The following is a 27,458-nucleotide window of genomic DNA, read 5'->3' on the forward strand; positions in this document are numbered from 1 at the left end:
GCTGCTGCTCCGAGATGGTGAACCCAAACACTCAACTCATGCAAAATGCATAGTCTGTAAGAGGAATGCAGCAATTAAGCCAAAGATTAGCTTGTTCACCACTGACGCTCACAAATTCCTCATTATCACTTATGTTAATTACTTTAGAAATTACCTTAATTGCCTCTCCGGTGCTACAGTAATTGCTTCTGCCTTGTAAACCAGATGTAACAAACACTGCATGTTAGTGTTCACGTAGGCTTAGTTACAGGAGGCTGTGAAACCCTCCCAGCAAACAGCAAGGACCTGTCTGAGGAATTTTACAGCTCTCAAACCTGTGGGGAGTGGGGATTTATTTTAGTTTCCCAGCTGCTGGGGAGTATTTCTACCTTTTGGTCTGTTTGCAAGACAAAGGGCTCTGAAGCCAAAATTAAATTATTAGCTTAGAAACCAAGGGTTGTGTGCCTCTGGGGCTCGCAAAACACACCATTTTTAAAAAGGCACTTGCAACGTTTTTCACTTGGTGTAAATATTATGGGTTTTATGAGGGGATGGTGTATTTGCCAGTATGTATTTACACACATGTTTGTGTCATTTTTAAAACCCGGAATCACAAGACACAAGTGGAGAAACCCCAGAGAACTGCCACGTGATCTTTCCAGGAACGTGATGAGGAATACCTGGAATTGGAAGGAGTCACTCTCTACTTCAGCTCCAGAGTGCCTGTACCACACGATGCCATCACTGATGTCCTGCTGGGTGAAGGAGGTGGTGGGTGAGGCTGCTCTTCCATCAGGTAAAAGCTGCCAGGAGTCTGCGGGGCCGTCTGCTGGCATCGGGACCAGCAGCACCACTTCCCCTGGGAAAGCAAAGAGGAACTTGGAAGAACACAGGGAGCAAGAGGTGCCTTTGCACCGACTAAGGAGCAGCCAAGGCAAATGCCCGCCCAGCCAGAGCTTTTTTCCATGCAGTGTTAAGTGACAGAAATACCAGCAGAGTTCCCAAAAGCCATCAGCAGACCTTGAGACATCCCAGCGACATTGGGAAATCTTGTTAATTAATTCCATTAAACGGGTTGATAATTCTGCTGACTGGTAATTAATCATTCTGTTATGTGAAACATCCATCATAAGTTCTCCCATTTCATTTCCCCAAACCACCCTTGAAAAGCTGGAGCAACAAAAAGAGTAATTCAGCAAGATGAAATATCACACTTCCATCCGATCATTGAACTCTGGGCTAAAATTCCTTTATCGGTGCCCTAATTACACTCCAAATCTTACAGTTTTGCTCATGGGAGTTCCCCTAAAAAGCTAAAAATCAAATTATATCTTTTCTACAGGTAGGATTATCTTTCCCATTAGTCACAGACTAAGTTAGGCAGATAAGCCCTCCTGGATTCAGGACCAATTCTCCACATTTCTCTCTCTCTTATTTTTTCCCTCCCTTTCTGCAAAACAGTATTTTAGATAAAATTTTGGAGATCATTGACTTCTGCTGCTTCTTCCTCACCTGCAGCTACAAACCTGTTTATATTACTGCAATTAATCACAGTAGAGATAATTATGGTGATACAAACGCAGGATTATAAATTTTAGTTAGGGTTAGGCAGCAGGAGACAAGCTCCTCAGGGAAAAATTCCTGTTTTCATGTAAATGCTTATTAAAAACGAGAAGACAGACCTTCATCTGCAGAAAACTAAAGGGGGAATACAAATTAATTACTTCTCTTCTAAACTGCAAAACTCACATAATCTCTGTTTCCACGAGGTGCTGGCATCTGTTATGGAAACCAGCCTGTCCTCACAGCAAAAGGAAAAAAAAAGCATGGATGTTGCTAGAGGGATCCTCTAATTTTCTCCAGCACAGCAAATTAAATGTGGTGTCATTTCTTAGAAGTGCAAAATATGTTATTCGAAGACACGGTTTTCATGAAGAAAATAGTGATGCTGAGTAGGAAAAAACCATTTTTCTCTTCTTCCATATTTCCTTTCCCTCCACATGACACCTTCTCTTTTTCATCCCATTTTTCTCCATTTATCGCTCAGTCTCAAATCCCAGAACCCTCCACACTCCCCCTTACCCTGTGCCCAGAAGATCCTCCCTAAGCACGGGGTTGCTGGTGAAAGTCACTGCTCTGAGAGCTGAGCTCAGAACCTCTCAAAAGGAATTTGGGGACACTAATTATCTACAGATCCAAACATCACCAAATATTCCTGTTTCTGCTGGCAACCCCTTCCTCTGGGACAAATTAAATCAAACGTCACGGAATGTAGGGAACTCTTCAAGGCAAACATTTCCTCAGCAGTTTGTAGAGGTAGATATTACTCTGTGCTCCACAAACTAGACCTTCACTGTGGAGGATTATCTTTCGGCAGTAAGATTCTGCTCTCTCAGGGCTGTAAATACTCCAGGATTCCACTACCACTGGAGAAACACAGATGATCAGGAAGGGCAAAAGTGCTTTGTTATTTTGTATGCCCGTTAGAAGTGGAAAAAGATGAGGTTAGCAGCACTTACCCAGCGTGCCATTCTAAGGAAATATTCCCCCAAATGCTACTGGTTGTGCACAACACACCATGGAAGGGTGCTGCTCTTTGCCAGCAGAGCTCCAGAGGGATTTACCGTGTCTGGGCTGGTCCTTGGTGATGGTGTAGGTGATGTCGGAGTCCCGGGCACCGGGCAGCTCGGCGTGCAGGATTGTCTTGGAGATCTGGAGCATGCCTCCCTGGGGCACCCAGACCATGGAGTTGGTCACCAGCCGAGGGCTCCTGTCGCTCTGCAGGCAGGGGGACAGCAGGAAAAGGCTGACGGGAACGTCAGCAATGCTGCTCTGATGGAAACAGACTTTCAAGAGAAAAGGATCAAGGAGAGTATTCTGGGATTCCTTATGCATTCCATCCTGGTTGTCTGCTTGAAGAAATGGTTGTGGATCCTTCATCTGTATCCCTCAGGCCCAATTCCCAGCCTGTAGGACTGATCTTGTCCTCTAATTTCTAATTTCCTGCTGCTGACCCTAAACCTTCCTGACCCGAGTCTCCCTCCAAAATTTAGTCTTTTACCACCATCCTCATTCTCTCTGAGCATCCACCAGCCTTTTGCTATTTGGTGGGTTTCCTAACCTTCAAACTATTCCTGTGGCTTTTTTTTTCTTTCAAATGAATATTTATCCAATATTAATTTAAGCTTCCTGAAATGTGGTTGTCAGGACTGGATTGCAGTAGTGGTTTCACTACAGTTTCCATTGATTTCAGCAACACTACTCTGGCATTCAAGGATTACATCAGCCCTCTTTGGCTCTAATTTGCTCTGTTGGACAGGTCACCAAAATCCCTGTGACCTCTTCTACGCCATGGTTCTTTCTTATAACCCCAGCTGCTGTAAATGGGACTTCTTTGCTGGATTTCTGCACATTCACCTAGAAACTGGCTGTGGCTGCAGGTCACCTTGACCTGTGCGATCAGTCAAAATCCTGACTACTCCATCTAAGGGATCACCTTCCTCCTCATTTACTACTCTGCATAATCAGTCCCCAAACTGATAAATGACCCATTGCTGTGTTCTTCTGGATCTCTGTCACAGAGACAGGGGAGAGAGCTAAAAAGATATTTGTGGAAAGGAATCACATTAAAGGATGATTTCCCACCTCCTTTTTGACATGTCTGCTGTGCACCCACCTAATTTGTACTCCACTTACACTGTGGCTTTGTTACAAACATGGAAACCTTCAGCTTTTAGGTCACTAAATGACTGAATGTTCCTTCACTGGCCACATCAAACCCATCCAGCACGTTGTAATACCATTCCCACATGGCTTTGATGCTGCTTGTTAATAAGAACAGACTCAGGAGACAACCCTTTTTGCTTGATAATCTATTTTAAAATTACATTTAACATGAATGAATTCCCAGCCCAGGAAAAGTGTTTTCAGACAGCCCAGGGAGGCTCACAAACTCCCCGGTCCGTGCGTCAGCTACCTGCTCCCAGGTAGGGCAGGGTCATCTGCCTTGCAAATACCTTGGAGACCTCTTTTAGCTGGATCTCTAGAGGTCTGGGGTGGCCCTAAAATAAGCATCTTTTGCCCTTTTTTCTGTGTTCCCCCCGGCCTCTCAGAAAAGACAGGCTTCCATGTCTCTGTTCATACTGCAACAGTTCCAGCAAACGGCCTGCATGGGAAAAGCAGCCATTAGCAACCAAAGGGACTGGAAAAAGCCCTAAAAGCTGCTCTGCTCTCACCTCTGTCACCACCTCCCTTCTTCTCTGTAGTCAAGTGCTGCACAGAGAAACGTGGAATGATACGGAGACACAAGGAAGCACAAAACAGGATAATAAAAGAAACTACTCTCAGCAATTCACCCTCACTGGCATTTACAAGAACCTGCTTAATCAAGAGTGGTGAAAAAAAAAAGGTGTTACAAACAACACAGAGTGGTGTCCAAGCATTTTCACACTCCTTCTGATCCTATTCAGGCTCCTTAGGGCCATCGAAGCAATCCGGGTGAAGAAACCACAGGCAGGGCTCCTCTTATTCCAGGAGTGTAATGACAGCACCAGCCTTGAAAGCAATCCCTTTTTCATCCCCAGACTGCTGTGTGAGTCGTGGCACTAATTAACATTAATTACTACTGTAGCTTTAGGAGAACCTGCAGGGTCCAAAAGGGATCAGTGCCTCTTGTGCTGAACTCCACAGAGGCACGGAGTGCTCGCAAAGCTCCCTTCAAATTTTCTTGCCCAAGGTGCTGTGAAAGACATCTAACACAGCAGAGAGGACGAAAGAGAGGCAACGTCATCTCCTCCTAACTCCTTTCCAAGGGGCAGAACTCGAAGGCACTGTGTCAGATCTCTACATAAAAGACTGCCAACTGTGGCCTTCCCTACTGACAGCTCTAATGACAGCTCTACTTTTTGTTACTCTTTCACATTAATAAGGGATGAAGACATTTTCAGCTCTTTCTCCTTCTGTTTTGTTACAGTTTATTACCTTTCATCAAATAACTACGGACTTTAAATCGTCAAAGCTGCACAACTTCAGCTGCTGCAAACCAAAAATTCGGGTCACCTCCAAAACCCAATCAATCCACTACTTTCTCCTGTCGGTAACTCAGCATTAGTGACACCTCAGGGACAGAGTCGTACTTCTCCACACTCCCAATCTGCCTGCCAGGGTTCACGTGCCAGCGCATACCTTGGGAGCAATCCTGATGTGGAGCAGGACGTTCTGGAAGTGGTACCCGTCGCTCACTTGCAGCAGAGCCGTGTCTTGCCGGCTATCGGAGCCATCGTGGGCGTAGCGCAGCCGCCCGCCCGCCAGGTCAGCCAGGCGGAAGGTGCCGGAGTCCCCAGGGGGCCCGAGCAGCTTCCCGTGGCGTGGAGGCTCCAAAACCATCAGCACCACGTCCTGAGGGTTGTCACTGTCCCCCACACCAAGCACCAGCTCCGATATCATCCCGGTTTCCCCCCTGCCAACAAGGAGGGGCTCGTTCCTGAACACATACGGGGCCTGAAACACAAAACCAGCTCTGAGGTGTTTGCTGAACCTGGGAGATTGGATCATGATTAAGGGCTGGAATTAAAAGTTTGGGGATAAGGACATCAGCTCATTTCATCCCTGCAAATCTCCTATTTCTTAGCAGCAGAGAATCACTCTCCACACCTTTTCCCCTGGTGGGCAGATCTAACAATATTTAGCATTTAAAATGAATTAGTCACATGAAAAGAAGATGCTCATGCCACATTAGGCTTAGAAAAGGCAAAAACTTAGGACCTTTATATAGAAAGCATCTGACTCTAGCTGATCTTCATTAGCCTTCGGAGATGACAGCAAAACTGGGTGTCTTCATCATCAGTATTTATTTCATTTCCAACACTCCCCACAGTCTTATTCAAGTTATACCAAAGATCTGCTAGAGGCCATATTTCTGCTGGTTTAAATTAGTTCTCCAGTTCCTTGTCATCAAGAAAGTTTCAATCTGCAGTCTCCATTGATCCCAATAAACATCATTTGCCACGGGTAATGCACCGCCCCAGGAGGGAGGCGATCCCGCAGAGACAAAGTCAAAGCCCTGGGAACATTCGTCGGGGAGCCGCTGCTGCCACCTCACCTGTGCACGACTTCCCTGGGTTATTAGGGATCGACAGGCAAAATTCCTATCATTAAACCCCACTTATGTATTCTGGGGCAGTGACTGCAGCTCTTACTTAGGTGAACGTCCTACTGAGGTAAACGAGAGATTAGGCTGAGCCAAGATCTCAGCACCAGCCAGAATCAATATACACATGGATCAAAACCCACAGTTTGTCTTATTCTAAAGGACAAACTAGAGCACTTCTAATTTCCAGAAGTTATGGGAATGACTAATATGGAATATAAATGACTCGTGGTGAGGATGGAGGCTAAGCCAGGCTTGGAGGCAGGAAGGAGCCAGCACTGAAAGAGTTCTGTCAAGTCATTCGGCGCCCCTCTGAGGATGTAAATGGGCTTTAAGAGTAGCAGATTCTCTTTTGCACTTTAAGGTCTCTATCTGTAAGGATATGCCAAGTAGCCCCAACTTCTGACTGAGCTTTCCACACTGGAAAAAGCTCAGTGCAAGCTGCAAAGCCTCCCTAGAGACCTGGCCCGTGTTAAGGTGTCTGTACCCCTCTGGGGTGAGACCAATGTACTGTGCCCCGGACTTTAAACAACAGTAATACAGGAGACACAGACACTTGGCAAGAAGCAGTGAGAAGTTTTAAGAGACACACTTGAAATAGCTCATGCTGATTTAATTCCCAGCTGTCCTAGAACAGAGCATTGAACTTGAGCGTCAAAGCATTCCTGCCATTGGGATCAATCCTGGCCCAATTGCCCCGCAGCAAGAGGCTGAACTGGAGCATCAGCAGATCCAAAGGATAATTGGAGCAGTAGGGACTCCTTAGCCCTCGCTGATAATTGCTCTATGATTGCACAGCTGCAACTCCCTGCACAAGCAAAATGACACAGGCCAACTTCTCCAGTCAATTCCCCAAGTCCCTTTCCTCCATCTGACTCTTGGCTGCCACCCCTAAGGGAGAGTTGAGTGCAGTTTGCCTGATCTGAACACCTGCTCAAGTTCTGCCCAGCTCCTGTGTTATCCCTGCAAGAAACCAGGGCTCCAAATGGTACAAAATTTGGGGTTGTTTCCAGGCTTTGTTACGTTACCTGTGTTGAGAATGCTTGAATGTTGATCACCTCAGAGTGGGAGAATGACCCTTGATCACTGACCTTCAAGGAAAACTGTCCTTTCCTAAACAGGTCCCCAACAAGCCAAAATACAGGATAATATAAATTAATGAAGTGCTCTTCCAGGACTCGATAATGACAAGCATATTATATATTCAGCAGAAATGACTAGCTCAGTGACAGAAGCTTTAGCTCAAGTTTTCTTCAATTACGTTTTTATAGTATTTTTTCTTGAAGATTCACAACAGTCACAACAGGTAATAAAACACCTTTAGCTGTGCAATATATATATATATGTATACCCTCATCTCCCTTTAAGTAATGTTATCTACATTGGATGGCATCTCCAAGATAAAGTGCCAATTCTAAATGTCAGCCACTTGCCGCTAAAGAAAAATGTCACTTATCTGGCTTCAGGACTTGCCAGGATTTTTCCTTCCCATTTACTTTTCAGTGATGCCACCCAAACACTTTGAAGTTTTAAGTAACAGTATAAATAATAAATAGAGTAATATTCAGTAATAAAGTAGCTTTGTTTCTCAAGAGAAGACGCTGACATTTCAGCGTGGCTACCAGGCAGACTAAAAAAAAAAAAGCAGGATATAGGAACCTATGCCTGAAGTCTGGTGAACACCAGCTAACCTTTGGCATCAGGACACCCTGAAAGTCTTCTTTAGATCTTATTTAGATCAAAGACCTCCCTGATTTATGCAGCCAGAAATTTAGAACAATTCCACCAATGTCACTCTAGTGCCAAGGCTTTATGGTGATGCAAATCAGGAGTGGAATGGCTGGCTTATTGCCTGGCTGCAGGAACAATCTGCTTCCTTGCTACATCCTTGCAGTGTGAGCTGTGCCAGCTACTAATCACCACTAATTATTCCAGGGTACTAACAGAGCTCATACTGGAGGCAAACAAGGAATGGCTGAAGGCAAACTATGCCAGAGAGCACAGCAGTGACATCACTTGAGCCTCTACCTAACAGTATAAAGAAATTGTGCTAAGAATCAGACTAATATGCCAGTTTTATCTCTCAGCTGAGTATCCTCAAGATGGAACAGATTCCTGCACCCCAAAAGTACAACAGGTTTGGGAGCTGGGTCACAGTGACCTCTTCTACCATGAACGGAGAAGTTTTGCACCACCAGTTACACTGTGGTACAGCGTTAAGTATGTTGGTAGTTGATTTAGCAGCAGTGGGAAGCATGCTTCCCTGTAGGAATGCTTCCAAGGAAGAAGGAAAACACCTGTTCTCAAGATACAAGAATTTTTTTGTGAGGCCAAGAGCTCAGAAAAAAGCTTCCCTCCAGTCACCTGGGCTCCTCTTTGCCGTGCACGAAGCGGACCCTCCTCTCCCGCACGTCCCTGCAGCTGAAGCGGCGGCCGTGGCTCAGCGGCACCTCCCGCCCGTCCAGCAGCATCACCAGCCGGCCAGTGGAGGGAATGCTGTCCACATGGAACAGCAGCCGGCCCGAGGCACCGGCCGGATCACACACGCCCAGCAAGGACAGGTCTAGGGGCTGCACCCCGCCAATGCCCACCGTGAGGGTGCTGCTCACACGGGAGCTCGAGGGATGCCTGCTGGCTGAAGGGAAAGAAGGGAGAAGTGTTACGGCAGGAATCACCATGGGCTGTGTTGGCATCATGCTTGTCACCACTATTTTTTGGGTGCCCTGTTCATTCCTGACCCAGGTGGACTGCAATCCATCCCAATCCCCACGATGACTTTGGCAAATCACTTCCCACCTTGATTTCCCCATCACAGAATTGAAAGCCAGCACACTCTGGCTTGTCCTGCAGAGAGTCTAGTCAACAGTCATTTAGAATAAAGAAAGGATAAGTAACAACTAAACTTGATTCAAGAAGGGATTTCCCCCAAGATATTTTGTCACTGGTTTTACACTGATGATAAATGATGCTGCTGCAAACATGTGCCTGCACACCTAACCAGGTACCTTCACTTAGAAAGCCATGTACATGCACATCTTATGAAACCAAAACGTTGGAGAAAAAGAGCTGCTGGCTTTCAACAGCCACCACGAAACTGCACAGAACTGAATTCCAAAAATGTGACTGAATGAACACGTCTCCTGGCTTTAAAATCTGCTGCTAGGAGCCTGTCAGCTCGGCCACTTTATCTTGAGAGACACTCACCTTCTTCACACTCTCTGGTCCGTGTATTGCCATAGAAACCCTGGCCACAGGCAGAAACACAGATCTTATTCCTCAGAAACGTGGTGCTGTCACAGAGGTGGCAGAGGCTGCCACTGTCACACTCCAGGCATCCGGGAGGACAAGCTGCATGGGGTGGAAAGCACAGCCCCACTGAGGCACTGCAAAACCAACGCGGCCACTGGTGTGCAGAGCTGTCCCCGGGGTCAGAGCAGAAGCACCACTCTGTGTGTCTTACCTACCTGACAAAAAGAGTCAAAATGAGGGGCAAAGTGTTGAGATAAGAGTTGGTAAGAAGTTCCTTCCTCATTTGACCACGGTCCCTGCACCAAGCTCCCTGTGCTTACCTGTGCACTTGCGCTGTGCCTCGTCTGCATAGTATCTCTGCCCACATTTGGGAACACAAAGACTGCCCAGGAGGAAAAACGGGGCTGGGCAAAGGCTGCACTTGTCTGCTTGGTGGCACTGAAGGCAGGGTTGATCACACCCTAAAGAGACACATGCAAAGAGTTCAGCTCAACAGCCCTTGGGAGACAAGCAGGGCAACACGTTGGAAGTAATGCTCCATAAAAACTCACTCTGGCATGTGTCCGATTCCCGGAAAAAAGCTGGAGGGCACTCTTCCACACAAGCTCCTTCATGGAGAATGTGGCCCTCCATGCACTGCAGGCAGTCAGTCCTTTGAGGACCTTTGCAGGCATTACAGCTCCAGTCACACTCTGGAAGAAAACAAAAATCAGTTCAGGGCAGCCCTTTCTGGGGTGCTCACCCTGCACAAGGGCTTAGCACCTGGGGTCTACAAGCTGTGGGAATATATTGTCACCACTATTTTTGCCATTATGGAACACTCTGCTGGGGAGTTCTGGAAATTTTTCAAGTCACATGTCTTTTAAATCACTCCAAACTGCTGTTTCTGCAGCCATTCAGTGATGCAGGATTTAATAAGACAGAGAGAGAGAGACAGGTATGTACAGGAGGCCAGATAAACACCCTAAAAGAGACTTATCCTGGCAAGCTCACTCGTTATCAGCTGACCCGTGACTAAACGAATTGCTGGACCTGACCCCTGAAAACTTTCCTGGCTCAGTTACAAAATCATTTACAAGAGAGCGATTTGCAATAATCTTGTTCCACTGAAAGGCTCAAGTATGTGACAGCAGGCTGCCCAAAAAAAGAGAAAAAAACTGCAGAAACCTTGCAAGCAACCTGTCACTGAACAATTTCCCCCTTCCTACAGCCTTTTTAAGGCAGGCCACCTGCACAGCTTCCGCTGCCATGGAACGGATTCTTAGCCAAGGCACTTGTATTTATTTCTTATTTATTTCTTTTCTTTCTTTCCTTTTTTTTTTTTTTCCCTTGAAACCAGCAATGTATTTTTCACCTCTGCAAGTCTTGCTGGAAAAATCCAGGTAATACTGCTGAGCACAGCTCTCGTACTGGCACTCCCCAAAGAGCAGGACCTTGGCTGGATCTCTGCACGATGTGCAGCCGGCGGCCGAGTCGCAGCTCCAGCACTGGCTGCCGCAAGCTGTGGAAAGACAAGGGAAATCAGTGTCATTCCCGATGTACCAGCTGACTGCACAAGTCAAAATGGTGTTGTCCTGCAGCCTTGCTACTCCTCTTGTCCTCTGTGGGGACTTCAGAGTTTTTGCTTGTTATGTTCCTTTTCACATTCTCCAAAATGTAGAGTCTCTTTCCATTTGGAACAGGCTGGAATGTCCCCTCACGCTGCTTCTTACTCTCCTCAGGCCACGGTAAAACATTGACCCTGAGTCCAAATCCCCAAATAAGAGCTTTCCCTGTCCCTGTTTTCTTATTTCCTTGATGCAACCTGTGTTTCATATGACTTTTGACCCAGAAACACACAAATTTGGAGAGCACAGTAGACTGCTGCAATCCTTGGTGGGACCAAAGGCCCATTTAATTTCACTTAGCGTTTCCACCTTTTTATCTGCACACAGTGTGAAATTCTGGAGCTGCAGGGAGCAACACAGGTGCCAGGAAAAAGTAAGTCAGGGATTTACTGAATCTAGGATCAAAGTCCTAGAGTTGAGTATTTCAACTCACCTCGTTGATGTCCAGGAACTAAACTTCGCAGGAAGCCGTACTAACAGTTTGGGTCATAAATACTGACATGTTTATTCAAAACACAGTTTTATAACCAAAAAAACCCCTCCAAATATCAAAGTAAATGTGAAAATATCCACGTTGCTCTCACTGAAGCAAGAACCCAGTGTTTTTCAAAAGAGTTACTTGCTTTAGCTCCTCTATAAAATGTCACAGAAGGTCTGTATTTTATTGATGTACAAATGATTTCTAGCAAAATGTTTACCTGAAGAATCTAGCAGCTGCTCTTAGGTGCTCTGCTGCCACTCTGGCTTTACTTCCCTTAAGAATACTACATGAAAAAACTACTTTTTAAAAGTGCTCCAAAGAACCATCTATTAAAAATACAGTAAAACATGAGGTCTAAATCCACGGAAATCAGGCTACCCATGGAGGCATGCCAGGAGAGTAAGCAAAAACTGTATCTGGAAGCAAACCTGTCTGCTTGTTTTATCAGTGTGACTCCATATCTGCACTTTTAAGCCCATGAAGGACTCGTTAAGCTTCTCACTGTTCCTGGGCCAGGATGTCATTGAGTTTAAAAATATCTCCTGGAGCCCATACGTGCACTCAGCATCTCTCTGAACCTCATTCCAACCCCGAGTTCCTCAAAAGTGCAAAGAGACTAAAATAAATGTTGAAGAGAGACCAGATTTTCTCAGCCTAACAGCCAACCTCCAATTAAACAATCTTCATGCCCTCCAAGTGGCAGTTTCCCAGCAGCCTGGGACAATCTGTATCTCCATGGCTTATCGGCAGCACTTGAAAAGGCACAAGTGACACTTGGAATGACAAAAATCCAACACACTCAGCCTTGAGCCTCCTGCCCCAAGGATTACAAACACTTCTTAAAAAGCCATTTGCAATAAGGAGATTAGAGTAGCTGAATTGGCTTGCAAAAAAATAAAAATCTATTTGCAGTTGAGCCCCGGAACCAAATTCGGGAATGGTGCAGGCCCCAGGAACATTCCAGGTCTACCTTGATATCCTGAGGCAGGGGCTATCTACAGGAAAGCTTTCATTAGAAAGGGCCATGTCAATTAGGAAGGGAGATATTCTGGTGCAGCAAGCAATAAGAGAATCCATACTGCAGGAAAAAAACCTGAGTATTTTGTAGAGCTTGTAGCAAACTAGCCAGGACAGCAAGAATCCCTTTTTTTTTAACTCCTATTTTTTATTACTTTCCTTTTTTCATTATTATTGAGTAGCCTTTTTTTTTTTCTCTCTCAACAGAAGAGTGGTGCAAATCCTTCCAATTATTTCCTTGAACCTATGTGTCTCCATTTCTGCTGATCAGATGGAAATAATAGTTTCAAGAGAACCATTTCAACAAAAGGCAGGTAAAGCTGACAACTGCATCAGTTTCCTCCTACAGGACTTCATCAGTGACAAAACTGGGTCTAGGTAGGATGACACTGATACCTGGACTCAGTGCAACAGAGTTATTTTATAAATCAGAGAATTTAAATCAGGGTAATGCAGGACATCACTAATCTGAGTGTTTGGGTTCACAGTGACCAAAGCCCTTAAGCATTCACTCATTTTTAGGTGTGTGTATTATAGCAGGACGATTCAAGCAGGGCTTTTTCCTGGTTTTTATATCTTTAGGCCATACCACTTTGCATTTTGGAACATCAAGCCAAATAATTATGAGAGGAATAACCCAGGGCCAGAGTGAACACAGAATAATAAAGGAAAGGAAAGGACCTGAGAGATTCACAAAGGATAGCAGGGGTAGGATAAAACATAACTTAGCACCAGATCAATTCCACCAGATCATTAGGATCAGCTCAGGTCTGTCAGGCCTGTGCCTACCAAGCTTCCCCAGCTTGTTTCTCCTGGGGTTTCACATGAGGAGAAATGCACATAAATGCTACAGTGCAGTTTTCCATGGCATGTGCTGGCAGGTAGTGCAGTGAGGAGGGGGTTTGCCTCAGTAAGGATTGATTAAAACTGGTCTCAACTTGCCAAGTTTTCCTAAAGTCCAGAATCCATCACAGGGAAACCTACACAAATGCCCCTGCAGATTTTTACAGCAGGACACAAAGCCTCTTGTCTTTGAGGTCAATAACAAAACTGCAACTGTTTTCAAATTTCAACCATGCTGTAGGCTCTGCTCCCGAGGCAGCTCATCACCTCTGTCAACTCACATCGCGTTTTTAGGCACTTGAAACCTTTCTTTTCCAGGCAACAGGAACAGTGCGCAAAGGAACAAGAAAAGACATGTTGGTAAATGCCTTGTGGAAAGGAGAGATGGCTGGGGGAGAGGGACTCACGTCTGCAGGTCTGCCTGTCATCCCTGTAGTATCCCGGGGAACAGAGCGGAGCACACGCGCCCGTGTGGGACAGAACCAGGCTGGTGTTGCAGGAAGAGCAGGAGAAGGGACCCTCGGCAGTGCAGGTTTTACATGAAGGGTGGCACCCTGCAGGGACAGCAAAAACCAGTGTTTCTGTTCAAGGAAAAGCACGTCTCAGGGCAAGTTCCACAAGCTTCAGCAGAAACGCTCTCCGAGACGGAGAGTAGGGATGGTGAGCACCAGAAGTTCCTGCCAAGTCTAAGCCCTCAGTGGAGCACAGTGCCTCTTGCCCAAGGAAGGATCCTCTCCTTTCTTTCTCTTTTTACCCTCTTCTCTTCAACCTTCCACTCTCCTTAAGAAAAGCTCTTAGAGGGTCTGGCCAGGACCTGTCTAACAGAAGAGTGAGAAAAGGGCAAGTATGTCCCTCCCTCTCACGCTTTCTCTCACCTAGCTTCAGGTCAGATCCTCTTTGTCTGTGTAGGAACCATTTAGTGCTTTTCTGACAGTTCCACACTTCCCTGAAGATTCACATCCATCCCTTCAGCAGGAATTGCACTGAGGGAAAACAGACTATCTCCATGCACCCTCTCCCCATTTCCCTCATGACTTCTCAGGCTCATTTCTTAGTCTGACCAAAGAGATTTAAAATATCACAATGGCTGAGGCCAATGTACCCTATTGCTTTCTCCAGAGAGGTTACATACAAAATTATTAGTCTGTTTTACTTCTTGACAGGCCTTTAGCTAAAGATTGATGCCATCATTACATCTGTCATGATAGGTATAAAATTAATCATGAGTGAGAGTGGGCGAAGCAATCAGAAGCGACCACAGTGAGCTGTGCTGGGGATCTTAAAAGCCAGGACAAAATGTCCTATGAGTTGACACAGTCGGAATAATGCACAACTCCTTTTAAATGAAATCTATCAACCAAAGGGAAGAAATGTTGTCCCTAGGCTTACATTTCCAGGAAGGCAAAACCTCTCTCTCTCAGGGGCCTTTCCAATCAAGTGACACAGGGTATGTTTCATACAGCTCTGAGATCTCATTTGTCAAAAACAGGTAAATAAACACACAGCTCCCAGAATGCTGGAGAGAACCTTTGAAATATTACCCACCCTAAACTAGATTAGGAAATGCCACTTCCTGCCAAAGGAGCATCTACATTGTGCTGAATTTCTGGTTTTGGTTCCTTTCTCTGAAACTAAACTGCAATACCCTGTGCTCGGTTTTGAGCTTTACCACATCTCTGTCAGCCACAGACCAAGAAAAGGAACCTGCTTCCTTCTAAGAGCCCAAGGAATATAAAGCAGCTCAGACAATGACTGGACTATGAAACCACATCAACAACAAAAAGTGGAGGAGATGCAGGGACACGTTAGAAAATAAAATGTGCCACAGGTGCTGCATCCATCACACCAGACTAAAAGGCTGAATGAAATTGGCTTTCTGTTTTAGGAGCTGCTACAACCCATCACCTTCTCGGCCATTATTGTAGCCTCAGTAACAGACCTTAGCTAGGGTGATGTTCCATCTCAGGCTGCAAAACATCCTGAGAAACCCCTACCAGCAAGAGAAAAAAAATCCGTTCCAGTGCAGTGTCGTGCCAGCTGGACAAAGCTTCTCTACTGAACAGGAATCATTCCATGGAACTTCTCACAAGGACCCAGGCATTCCCTGCAGCTACTCGAGGCATGTGTAGGAACCACTCACTTTTGCAGGCCCCGTTCTCGGCGTAGTGTCCCGGAGGACAGGCAGGAAGGCAGTGATCCCCCAGGAGCAGGTGACGGGCGTTCTGGCACTTCAGGCAGACGCTGCCGGTGTCCCGCAGGTTGGCCACGCACTGACGGCAGAGGGGGTGGCAGTCTAGAGGGAGCAGGGAACAAGGGACACTGAGCACAGAGGAACAGCACAGAACTTTGCTGAGAACTCCAGGAGGGTGTTAGGGATGGAACTGTGAGAGCGCATCCTGCTACCCGAAATTCCCGCATCCAAGGAGCATTCCTTTCCTCTCGCCTCCTCCTCATCTCGTGCTCTTCCTGAGCACCACAACATTTTCACTTTTCCTCTGCATCCCTCCTGCCTCATTCAAGCATCCTCTTTCCCATCCTTAAGTGAGCTTGGGAAAGCTTTGCACAAAGCCAGCTCAAAGCCCTTTGCTTCCCAAGACCTTTCTCTTATTCTGGGTGCCTCTGCCTACAGGTTTCTCTTCAGCTCCACTGGAAGCCTTAGGCACTCACCTCCCTCTGTTCCCACCGTGGAAAAATGAGGAACACAACCTGTACAGCTGTATGACCTTCTCCTGCACTTCCTGCTGTTCACATTTTCCCACACAAATGAGACACCCATACCCCGAAACAGCCACTGCAGCCCTCAAAGCCAAGCCAAGAGTGGCACTGGAGTGCCTCAAAACCTTTTCGTTTTTCCATTTTTCCCCAGCAGGACACAGGCTTGTGTCTCCTGACCTCTGCCTGAACTTAGGTGCTTCAAAAGATGTGACAACAAGCCTGTTGTGTGCACAAAGGTGCAGTGTAAGGCAACCTGGAAGCCAAATTAATCCTCATTATGGTAATTGAGAAAATTAAAAAGGAAATGACGACTGTCTGGAAAGAAATGTAATAATGAGGCTTGATTCGAGTACCTGGCCTCTTGTCAGATTTCTGCTGCAGGTTCACCTTTCTGTCTTTTGTCTCCTGTGACAGCATTACTACAGATTGCCAGGCAATCTAATTTTACAAGCTGAAGACAGGCTCACGTCAGAGCCTGGAGGAATTCTGCATCCATGGCTGCAGGAGCGCGGCAGCGGCTGGAGCCTCGCCCCAGCTGACGTCTCCTGCGTGTCACACACAGGTGATTCTTACCAAACACTGCTGCTGCAAAAGCCCAGAAGCAGCTCAGAAATGGATCCACTCCTGACTGCAGGCAGGGATCCAAGGTCCTTAAAGCAGCTGCCTCCTTCACCTCCTGCTTTTACAGGGTATGTAATCCATCGAGTTTCTGCCCCACGCTCTCAGCCTTGGAGCTGGGGAATTAACAGCCAGAGCTGGGGTAAAGGTGTGCAGGAAGACACTCTGTGCTTCAGATAAAAGCAAAGCAGCACATGCAGTCATGCTCCCAAACTCAGTGACCAACCTCAGAGGGGCTGGCTGCAGCTCACAGGGGTTATCGTTCTGCAGCTTCCGACTGTGCAGGAGAACAACTCCATACCCAAGGCATAAATCCCATGAATCTTCACTGCCAAAGATCCCAGACCTACACTGACATTGGAGTGGAAAGACCTGCCATTTCTCTGGAGTCCCTGGAGCCAGAAAAGATCACATGCAGCCCACCTTAAGGAGCAAGGACTGTGAGATCATCCAAAAGGCCCTGAGCACCTGTAATTTGTACGCACGGGCCTGGAGGTGGGGTGAAGAGTTTTAGGCACATATAACCAATAAAATTAACATAAATCCAATTAGATTTTTTCTACTTCCACGTTTACCTGGTAATATGTTGACTCTCCTTACTGCTAAAATAATACTCCTCCACTTTAATCTCTTGCTGGAGCCACTGGTCTCTAATAAAGAGCTTTGGCAGGGTATAATGAGTAACACATCTGGTCGAAAAGTTTCATAAACAGAGCATAAAAATGAAGCTGAGAAAGTATAGGGTATCAAACAGTCAGTATCTGCAGTAAAAATCCTAGATTTTCCCAAACTAACACTTAAAAATCTAAGTATCTACAAAACTCTGTGCTGCTGCAGCGGAGTTTTCTCTTTGTGAGCCTCTTTTTTTGCTTCCACGAGAGGAAAGAGTTTTCCCAGTTACTGTTTTAGGATGAATCAGCCCCATCACACTCTTGTTCCTTTGCAAGCCTGGAGATCAAAGCACACACAACACCAACAAAAAACCCAGGGCTGACGCTCATGGCGAATTTGAGGGACATTGGGGAGCGAGTGAGAGAGTGAGGGAAGAACTGAAGTGCTTTGTTTAGGGAGAGATGATTTCACTTTTTCACAGCAGGCTCCCTTTGAAGCGAGGACTAACAGAAGGGGGATGTTTTCTTTGTGCTTCTCAATAACACCCCACAGCCCTACTTGTTTCCTGCTTCTGCCTTCTCCCTGTCAATCCTCCCTCCAGCTCAGCCAGCAGGCACGTTACAGCCTGTGGCATTTGGGCTTTCTGGAGCCTTCACATCCCCAGCTGGCTGCAGGTCAGTGCAACACAGTTAGCTAATTCCCTTAGACCCCTTCCAGAATCCCAGCTGGATTCTTAGGGAAGTCTGTCACCACTTGGCTTGTAGTCCCAATGCCTCGCTCCTCATCTTCCTGAGACTACTGACTTGGCTCCCACTGTCCAAACAAAATGTTTTCCTGCACCCCTTCCAGCTGGTTCTGATTTCCTCTTTCTTCACCTCTATGCAAAAATAACCCCCATCACCTTCCCTATCACTGGTCTTGCTAAAAAGCAACTTTCATTGTAAAGTAGAATGGAATTACTTACATGGATTTCCAGAGTTACTTGACTTCCACACACTCTTCAGCTTTCTCTTAGCAAATAAAGCAAGAAAACAGTGCCCTTCCTACACAGAATTTATCTGTTACAGATTGTTTTAAGACAAAAGAGGCTGTTGGGGAGACAAAATCCTCTCTGAAGTGTTTGTGAATGCTCACAAAGGAAACCAGAGGCATTTCTGCCTCTCAGCTCCACCATTTGCTAAGCAATCACCCGCTCATATTGTTTAAACACTTCTCCCCTCTTAGGGGCTCTCCAGAAAAGCATTTCCCGATGCAAGTTTTGTGCTGAACTCTAAGGTGAGGTCTGAGGCTTACGACAGAGCATGACTTAAAATCAGGGCTGAAAACACCACACGCCTTACAGGCACCTCGATGTGCAAAAAGTCTCTGGTATCTTACAGTAAATCCAGAAAGCAAATCAGTATGGTTGGTTTAAAAGGATACACAACGTTGACCAGGATTTTTGCCTTGCTTTGGTTGTTGGAATGGTTTTTTTGTGTCTCTTTTCCAAGACCTGGAAGGGAATCTGTCACTCAAAACAACCAAAGTGAATTCTTGCTGAAGTGCAACCGCGTTCGCAGGGCTCTGCCTGCATCCTGTGAGAGCTTCCCTAGGCAGTGTGAGGTGGGAGATCCAGCTGGATGGTGCTGGGCACAAAGGAGCCCAGACCAAAGCAGGGAAAGGATTTTTTCCTCCTCTGGCAGCTCAGCTGCTGATTCTGTAGGAGACTGCACCCCAGTGAGTTGGTGGAGCTAAGCCCCTCTTGCTCTGCTCAGCAAAGCTCCAGCTCTCTGTGATGATATCAATGTCTCTCTAAAAGGACAGCAACAGCTCATTAATTTTACAAGGAACTGAGTATATTTCTTGTTGTCAGAGTGTCCCTCCTGGAATTTTAAGAACAAGGCAGCAAAGCTTGTTACAGGCCCCCTCCTGAGCGAGCTCTCCTGGTTTAGCTTTGAACGTTCTCCCAACTGCACGCAGCCTAAGAAAGCAGGGCCTGCGGAACACGGGGATTGGGAGCTCCCTTGCAGCTGGAAGATGCAGCTGGAAGATAAGACTGAGCTGTGGGGGATTCTGTATCCGTGGGTGTTCGCAGTTTTCTTTCCCTCCAGTCCCTCTGCATTTGTCTAATTGCCCATCCATGCAGTCAGGATGAAAAGATAACAGGGAAGCTTCCAGATCAACAAGGAAATTCGAAATCAGAAAAGTGAGGGCAGGGGTTTACGAGCAGGACAAGACTTTTAGCAATGGCTGGGGTTTTTTAGACTGGTGATTGCAAGGTTTCCTGAAGCTGAATCGACTTGGACAAGAGGGAGAGGGAAATCACGGAGTGTTTTTGAACTGGGAAAACAAAACCCACGGAAGCTGTGGGACTCAACAGGGGATGGCTAAAGTCTCAAACACATTCCTGTACATACACTTGGGCTATAAAATCAAATTAGTCAGTTGAGCACTCTCAGAGAAGAACTGGCACAAATTCTGGGTGCCCAAAACAGAGCTCAGAGACTCGTTTTTTTGAAAGTTTAGCACACTTTGTCTTTCTTCTGCTTAAATGTGAAATGCTTATTTGATTAACTGCTGAAAACAAGACCTTTTTTTTTTTCCTATTGACAAGGCAAATGTTCCAATCCTCATTCAGGTAACATGCACAATAACACCATTAATTCCCAGGCAATGGTTTGGAGTGACAGCTGGTTTTCTCCAACCTCTGTGAAAGGTTTTCCCCTCCAGGTCCATAAAGCATGGCAGGTGACTGTAATGCACAGCAGGCCCTATAAGTCGTAACACAATTCTGCCTGGAGGGTTGGGAATTAAAGACAAATGGGAAGATAATTGTAAAAATATATTGCTTTGGGAGGTGAAGGAAAAAGCTTTGTTAGATTCTGATGCAAATCATATCTTATGAGAGTGTCAGGGGTTTTAATGTTCTCTTTTATGGGACAGCTGCTCTTTAACTGATAATTAATAACTTGCAAGGGCAAATTTAGCATTTCAATCAGTGCTGAATGAGAAGAATGAGTGCAACTTAACAACCTGGATGTGGAGCTCTTTATCTCTAGGAGAACTGGCAACAAACATCCTTTGCTTAAACACCAGACATAATTTTAGCTCAAAGAGCAACACGCTTCAGACTGCAGATTCAGGGCCAAAGCAACTTTTTTGTCAAGACAAAAAACCTCAGTTGTGTTCCTCTGCAAGGGTTCTCACAGCTTCATCGATGCATCCAAGCACATGGACACTGAAAGTTCCCATGCCACAAGGAATGCCCTCCACACTTCCTGAGGGAACCCACTGCTTCCAGTTCCTGCCCAGCTCTGTGACATCTCCCTGATCACCTGGGATTTGGGGAGCAGGCTAATTGGTCCATGACACCAAAAAAGGGGATAATTAAAGCAGCAGAATTAACTCTCCTCAGAAAGAATCCTGGTTGGCAATAAATGGTGCTAAGGTTTTCCCAACGAAATTTACATCTAGAAGGCCACTTTTCCACAGGACTTCTTCCATAGGGACCACAATGCAAATTAATGGGGAAATAAGATGGAAGAAATAAAGTGCATAGAGCTCTGATATGCCAGAACATGAATAAATACCATTGTATCCCCTGAAATTGTACAGGGCAGAGACACCTCTTCACACTGAAATGCTGAATTATTTCAGATTGTAATTATTTGACTGTATGAAACATCTTCATTCCCCAGCCTGAATTCCTAAGGAGCTGTACAGTACTTTTAGGATATTTTCTTGCTCCTCACACGCTTTCTTTCTCTGCTCTTTTTGTCTCTGCAGAGAAAACAATCACTGTTGTTTAAAAGGAAGAAATGGTTCATAGAATTAATCTGTGGAGAGCAAAGAAACAAGTCTTTCATAAAAAGACTACCCAAGACACAGATGTAAGCAAAGTGAAGTCTCTGTGAAAAGGAATCATATTAAACTGAGAACAATAGCTTCTCAATGGATATATTCATTACATCTAATGCATTTTTCCCTTTTCTTATGATTCCTTATCTCATTTGGAACTGTTCAGCCTGGATTAAGCCTCACACACCGTAGCTTTTTTTGACACAGAAAAAAAAAAAAAAGGGCTTGATAAAGCTCAGAAAATATTGGAGCAGTTCCCAGGATATGTTTATACGTGTCTGTATGACGGATTAGAAGCGATTTTTCTTTTTAAACAGATAAATGCAATCAGTGGTTTCAGATGATGGGCTTAAGTGCAGGCACTGAGCACCCACACAGCATAACCCCCATGCAGAAATCCTATTACCTCCCAAAAATGCACACAGCAACACTTACTGTGCCAGTTTTTCTTTAGGGCCCCATAAACTGCTTCTTTGGATCACAAATTTTAACTTAACTCCTTTTCCTGAAGGTCTGAGCAGGACCTAAGCAGCTTTCCTGGCAGCATGAAGGAGCAGGTTAATGGCACAGACACAGATCATCCCCCAGCAGCTCCCACTACTCACCCACACAATACCCCACCAGGTTGAGGTACTGCTCCTCCTTGCAGGCTGTCCTGCACTTCCCACGATCCAGAGTGGCATGGGGGTGGCAGGTGGAGCACTCCCAATCAGAGGGGCCATGGCATGTCTTGCAGGATGGATGACAGGCTGGGCAAGAAAATCAACACTCCTGGTTATGCTCGTGGTGCACCCTCTCCCCTCCCTCCCCAAAACATCAGCTCCCACCATCATTCACTCCTACAAAACATGGGCATAAAATGGTCTCATGGCACCAGGGACTGCAGGGCTGTGGTTTGGAAGGCTCTTACATCCTCATTCTGAACAAACAAGATGAGGAATGGGCTGTCAGTTTAAAAAATGCGATTTGTTCCCTACATTAATCAAGGTATAGATCTACATACAATATAAGAGAGAGAGAGACTGGCTCTGTTACTCCTCCCTCCAGCATATCCTTGTGCATATAAAAATACGAAAGTGGGATGCACAGGGGAGATAAATTAAACTTCTCTTGGGACTGTATGAACACCATTGTGGAATGAGTTTGATATGCATGAGAGGAAAAATGAGGAATGATTTCTTCACCGAGCCCTCCCAAACTGAAGCCTCTAAAGCAGGAATGCCCTGCCAGCTCATTAGCCATTCTGTCTGCTAAAAGCTCAACAAAGAGATTGCAAAGAAAGTGGCTTAAGTGCGCTCAAAAATATTTCATGGACTGTTTCTCTGTCCTTCCAGCTTTAAAGACAGATGCCAGATTTCCATGCTACAGATCTGAAGGAGATAAAAATACTACGGCTAACAGTCAGTAAAAAATTCTTAAAAACTACTTTCAAAGCTCTTTCTGAATAAAAGGACACAGCTTGCAAGATGCCACTTTCCTGACACTGAAATTTAAGCCTGAAACCACGTAAAGCAGCACTCAGCAGTTACCTCAGCTCTAAGGTGGCAGTGCACACTTCAAAACTGATGAATCTTTACAATGGCCTGCCAAATAAATCTATTTATAAAGTTGTTCCTTGGCTGAATCAATTGAATAAATAGAGTAATGGACTTTAGAAAAGGTTTTTCTCTCTAAATTTGAGGCTTTGCCTAATAAAAGTATTTTAATTTCCGGTGCTGTCCATTAAAGAGTCTTTTCCACAGCACACAAGCTAGGAACACCATTCTGAAACCAAGCACGAAGTATCTTCAGGGAAACAGTCCTGAGGAGAAAAACGGAGTGTAATTTACGATTCCAAGTGTTCACCTCTCTCCCATTAGGAGGAGATTCCATTCCCTGAAATTGGACTATCCTATTCTCCCCTGAAAATACCTAAACAGCCTCATAAAAATCTGGCAGCATCTCTAATTGCACTGAGAAGTGCCCGCCGGGAGGTGCACGGCACGAGAGGCAGCAGGGCAAGCTGCAGGGGCACTCACAGGAGCAGCGATGCCCGCGGCCGAACAGCCCCTCGGGACACGCGGGGAGGCACCTGCCCGCCAGCAGCACGTGGGAAGCCGGGCAAGCCGTGCAGTCCTGGGAGGAATTCCCCACGCAGCCTGCACAGGAGGAGTGGCACTCTGCAGGGAAAGGAAAAACAAGAACACACAGAAAAGCCAAATTAATTCTGGCTTATTTCGCTTGTTACTGCCTCAAAATATGGCCAGAATTGCTTTCTTCCCAAGGATGACAGGAAGGTATTTTTCCTTTACAGGATCCTCTGCTTGTGAGAGGTAGAAAGGAGTACAAAGTGGAGAGCAGTTCCTGAAGGTAAGGAGCAAGCACAGACAGCTGCATATTTAATATTTCTTTGCACCTGCGCAGTTCATTACTGAAATGCAACGCTGAGCTGCCCGATGCCATGTGATGCTGTTGTCCTCCCTGGAAGAGCCCTGGGGTTCTGCAAACTTACCAGCTGCTGAAATCACCTTCTGTTATCACCCTGCAGTTACTCCAGGCAGGGTTTTCTATCACTGAACAGCTATCATCAGCCATTCTGGAGCAAATATCCACAGAGGTGGACTGGCCACCTGAAGCGAACGCTCATCACGAGGATGATCCAGCACGAATGAAGAGTACAGTTAAAAACTGCACTTCTTTCCTGGTACTGACCCAAAACCAAATCATCTTCAGCTAAGCCATCTGATTAAATAAATAACAATATATAAACTCACTAGCTAAAAACCTCATATTTACTAGAGCAGTGGTTGGAGGCCACAGTTTCCAGTGTGTGAGTTGAACACAGACTTCTGGACTCTGGGGAAACAAGATACAGGGCTGGACAGAGGAGATGAAATTAAATAGAATAATTTATATAACTACACTTCGCTGGCTGCCAGAGAGATCTTTAAGGTGCCTTCCAAGCCATTCTGTGACTCTACAAAACCAGCACTTTGCCCTACATATGAACATGCTTCTGTTCTGCACAGTGCTGTGGGTTTGCGTTTTCCAAAAGGTTCAGCCTACAAACCTTGTGTGAGCATTTTATAGTGAGAGCTCAGAGTCTGGCATCTTGAATGCTCACCTCTTTCTACAATAAATCAAACTCCTACTCTAATGCCACCAGTGACACAGCAGAGCCAAAACCACAAGGGCTTGTGCTGGGATTCTTGCCCCGTGACATAAATCAGAGCTGTCACTGAGCTCTGCTCAGGTGTGTTCGCCCACCTGAGGCAGGAATATAGCGATTCCTTCACACAGTTTCTACACCACGACCTGGACTTAGCCAGGAAAACCCATTACCTGCCAAGGAACAGCCACTGCATGGATGGTTCGCTACACGAATGCCTTCAGGAATCAGTTCAAAGTACTGGGTACCTGTCTAGGGCACTGTTTAAGACAGAATCACTCCACCAAAAAAAACAAAAAGAAAAGCCACTTCTTCCTTTTTAATATCCTCTAAAGCAAAAAAATGAGCTTATACTCATTCCACTGAGCTGAGACAAAGAGATAAAATCAAAATAAATGGACTTAAATTATGTCCACTTTTAGAAGATAGGTTTTTTCAACAGGAAGAAATAGCCATCAGTAGTGTTGTTACTATTGTTATTACTACTACTTTACTTAAGTCACTATCTCTCTGACTGGTGGGAAACCACATGTATCCCCAACGTACATCACATTACCCACTTTTCCAAACTCTAGCCTTCATGGAAATGCTTCCCAGTTGATATTTCAGGAGAAGTGATGGCAGGGCATGTAGCAGAAGAGCTTCCACAAAAGAAAAGACTGCTGTGGGATGTCTTGACCTGCTCCAAGGGCTAAGAAGGAGAAAGCTCAGTCTTTTTTGAAAAGGATTTAAGGATTGATCCAGCTTCAAAGTAAGTCAGTGCTAAAAATCACGTACCCAGCTTCAATGGAAAGAAAGCTACACTGAGCTGAGCAGGCTTGAACACAAGCACTTAGAAAGTACCAGAGTCTTTTAGTCACAAGTCTTATGTAGATTACATTTTCCCTCAAAAGTACTAGAACATGCCATTTTGAAAGTTACAGAGTTTAAACACTGATGGCAGGCACAGGGCTCCCAGCACATACAAACCAAACATGGTACCATGGTACGAACTCCCCCCGAACACCCAAACCCCAGGGCTTTGAACAGCTGTTCTCACCTCTGCAGACTCCTGTGCTATCCACATGAAACTGGGACTGGCAGTGGGGGAGGCAAAGGCCATGGAGAGCTCCTTCCCTGGGCAGGTGAGGCTGCAGGACGTCCTCGGGCGCCCGGCATCGCAGGCACTGCGTGGCCCCTGGGCCGGCGCAGGAGCGGCAGGATGGGTGGCAACCTGGACACAGGGGGAGAGAGCCATCAGAGCCACAGCTCTGGGACAGCTTTCCCAGGGAGAAGGTCAAGGGACAGCTTTCCCAGAGACAATGACAGGGCCCAACAACCTGTGCTTTCTACAACAGAACAGGAATTTTAGAAAAATACTTCGACATCGCTCCCCTCACCCCCGAGGAACAGCTCTTTTCCTGAGTAAAGCTGATGAACAAATAAAAAATTGCAGCCCCATGCCACAGGCAGCCAATTCTCCTTTAATTTCTCGAATTGCAACAGTGAGCTCCATCTCACTGGGAGGGACAGCAAGAAATGACAGTGTGAAGGGTTCACACGAAGCAGAAATTCACCTTCCGAATTTTCACTTTTCCCACTGCTGCAAAGATGACCTCGGTCTTTGCAAATCTATCAGATGTACGTGGGATTTCATGCCAGGAACATGTGGAATTTCATACTAGGTATATGTGGAATTTCATACCAGCTGCACGTGGAATTTCATCCACCGCTTAACTCATGTTGAGAAAAACTTGGAAGCAATGTACATTTATTTCAGCAGCATACACCAAAAAAAGAAAAATATAGTCCCTGAAATCACTAAATCCTGGGGCTGTGAAAGCTGAAAGCATGTGGGAAAATTCACTTTTTCTCAAAGCAGGAAAATCAGCAGGAAAGGCAGGAATTCAGCATTGACTGGCTTAGCATAGGATAAAGGAAAAACAAAACCTGGTTTTCAGCAGCTGGGCAACTTACTCCAAGTACAGAGCTTACCCTTGCAGATGTTGTGATCCTGGTAAAAACCCTCTCCACAGTTCTCCAGGCACTGGCCCTGGCGCAGTGCCAGAGGGAAGGAACAGGAGGTGCAGTGAGTGGCCAGAGGTCCCTTGCACGTGGAGCATGAAGTGTGACAAGCTGATAAAGAAACAGAGCACACAGAACTGAAACATCCCATTTTCACTCCTTCACAGTGGTGTTGCTGACTGCAGCCTTCTCCAGCTGTAGAAAATTCCCAGCTGGAATGAGACTCAGCTAGGTGAACTAATGAGAGCAGAAGTGCATATGCATTAGTAAGTACTAACAGTAATAACTCTGGCTCACACAATGTGTTGAGTATGTATCTCAGCATGTTTCGTGAGGAAAAGGGGTCATTTGAAACAATCCATCACAAGTGAACTGAAGAAAACAAGAAAAAAGATCAAATTCACTGTCCCCACTCACATTTCTGTGCTCTTAGAATTCCCTCCCCACATCTGGGGAAGAGCAGAGAACACGAGGAGGGTGCCTTGAGAGCCCAGGAAAAGGTCATGCAAATTACACCTCTTACCTCTGCATCTTCCACTGCCACTCGGGAAATATCCATCTGGGCACTGAGGAATGCACTTCCCCTCGTGTAACAGCTTCCCTGCAGCACAGGTCACACACCTGGCTGGCTCTGAAGAGCACCTCTCACAGGACTGGCCACAAGCTGCCAAGAGAACAGCTTATTAATGACATGCACTCAATTAGGGAAAAACAGCAGAGCCATCAACCTCTGCCCATGTCTGGAAACCACCCTATAAATCTTTACATGGCAGTGTACAGCAAGCAGCAGTTACCAGATTGTTCAGGAAGGAGAGGGGGAAAGGGTGATCTAATAAAATGGTAATTTCCCACCTCCCCTTTTTCTTTAAAGTGGGAAAATGCAGCTAAAATCAAGCATGATAGTTTTTCTTATCAATTCCTGTGGTCCATATTATCCCAGGCAATCAGCTCTGAAGTGAACTGACCTGTTGTCCAAGAGCACCATGGAACTCTGGCTTCCCTAAGGCAATTTGCTGCTGGATATTTAGAAGAGCCAAGCATTTTACTTAACCAATTTCCGTTTCTTTTCACCAGACAAAACAGATCTCCAGCTGGGTATCAAAATGATAGGTTTGGTAGAAGGTGAAAGGTCTGAATCTCAGAGGTTTCAAGGAAGAGCTATGGGGTTTCAAGAAACCACTGGCAATAAAAACCAAACCT

The 27,458-nt window shown here is 45.8% G+C and overlaps 1 protein-coding gene across 3 annotated transcripts in view; it reads right to left on the reverse strand.

The window, feature by feature from the left end:
* The window catches only part of FRAS1 (Fraser extracellular matrix complex subunit 1), a 109,641-nt gene that overhangs the window by 29,082 nt on the left and 53,101 nt on the right, over positions 1-27,458 (reverse strand). For all 3 annotated transcript variants that reach the window (XM_032108621.1, XM_032108619.1, XM_032108622.1), the window contains exons 15-30: positions 26,782-26,922; positions 26,229-26,369; positions 25,294-25,467; positions 23,125-23,265; positions 21,712-21,855; positions 15,465-15,617; positions 13,732-13,878; positions 10,731-10,877; positions 9,928-10,068; positions 9,697-9,837; positions 9,332-9,475; positions 8,492-8,762; positions 7,156-7,240; positions 5,164-5,478; positions 2,604-2,757; positions 660-838 (exon numbers count right to left, since the gene is read on the reverse strand). In XM_032108621.1, the coding sequence (XP_031964512.1) occupies positions 660-838; positions 2,604-2,757; positions 5,164-5,478; positions 7,156-7,240; positions 8,492-8,762; positions 9,332-9,475; positions 9,697-9,837; positions 9,928-10,068; positions 10,731-10,877; positions 13,732-13,878; positions 15,465-15,617; positions 21,712-21,855; positions 23,125-23,265; positions 25,294-25,467; positions 26,229-26,369; positions 26,782-26,922 (2,618 nt within the window). The remainder of the gene's footprint in view (positions 1-659; positions 839-2,603; positions 2,758-5,163; positions 5,479-7,155; positions 7,241-8,491; positions 8,763-9,331; positions 9,476-9,696; positions 9,838-9,927; positions 10,069-10,730; positions 10,878-13,731; positions 13,879-15,464; positions 15,618-21,711; positions 21,856-23,124; positions 23,266-25,293; positions 25,468-26,228; positions 26,370-26,781; positions 26,923-27,458) is intronic.

This window comes from Corvus moneduloides, chromosome 5 (genome assembly GCF_009650955.1).
Source record: "Corvus moneduloides isolate bCorMon1 chromosome 5, bCorMon1.pri, whole genome shotgun sequence".
Lineage (NCBI taxonomy): Eukaryota > Metazoa > Chordata > Aves > Passeriformes > Corvidae > Corvus > Corvus moneduloides.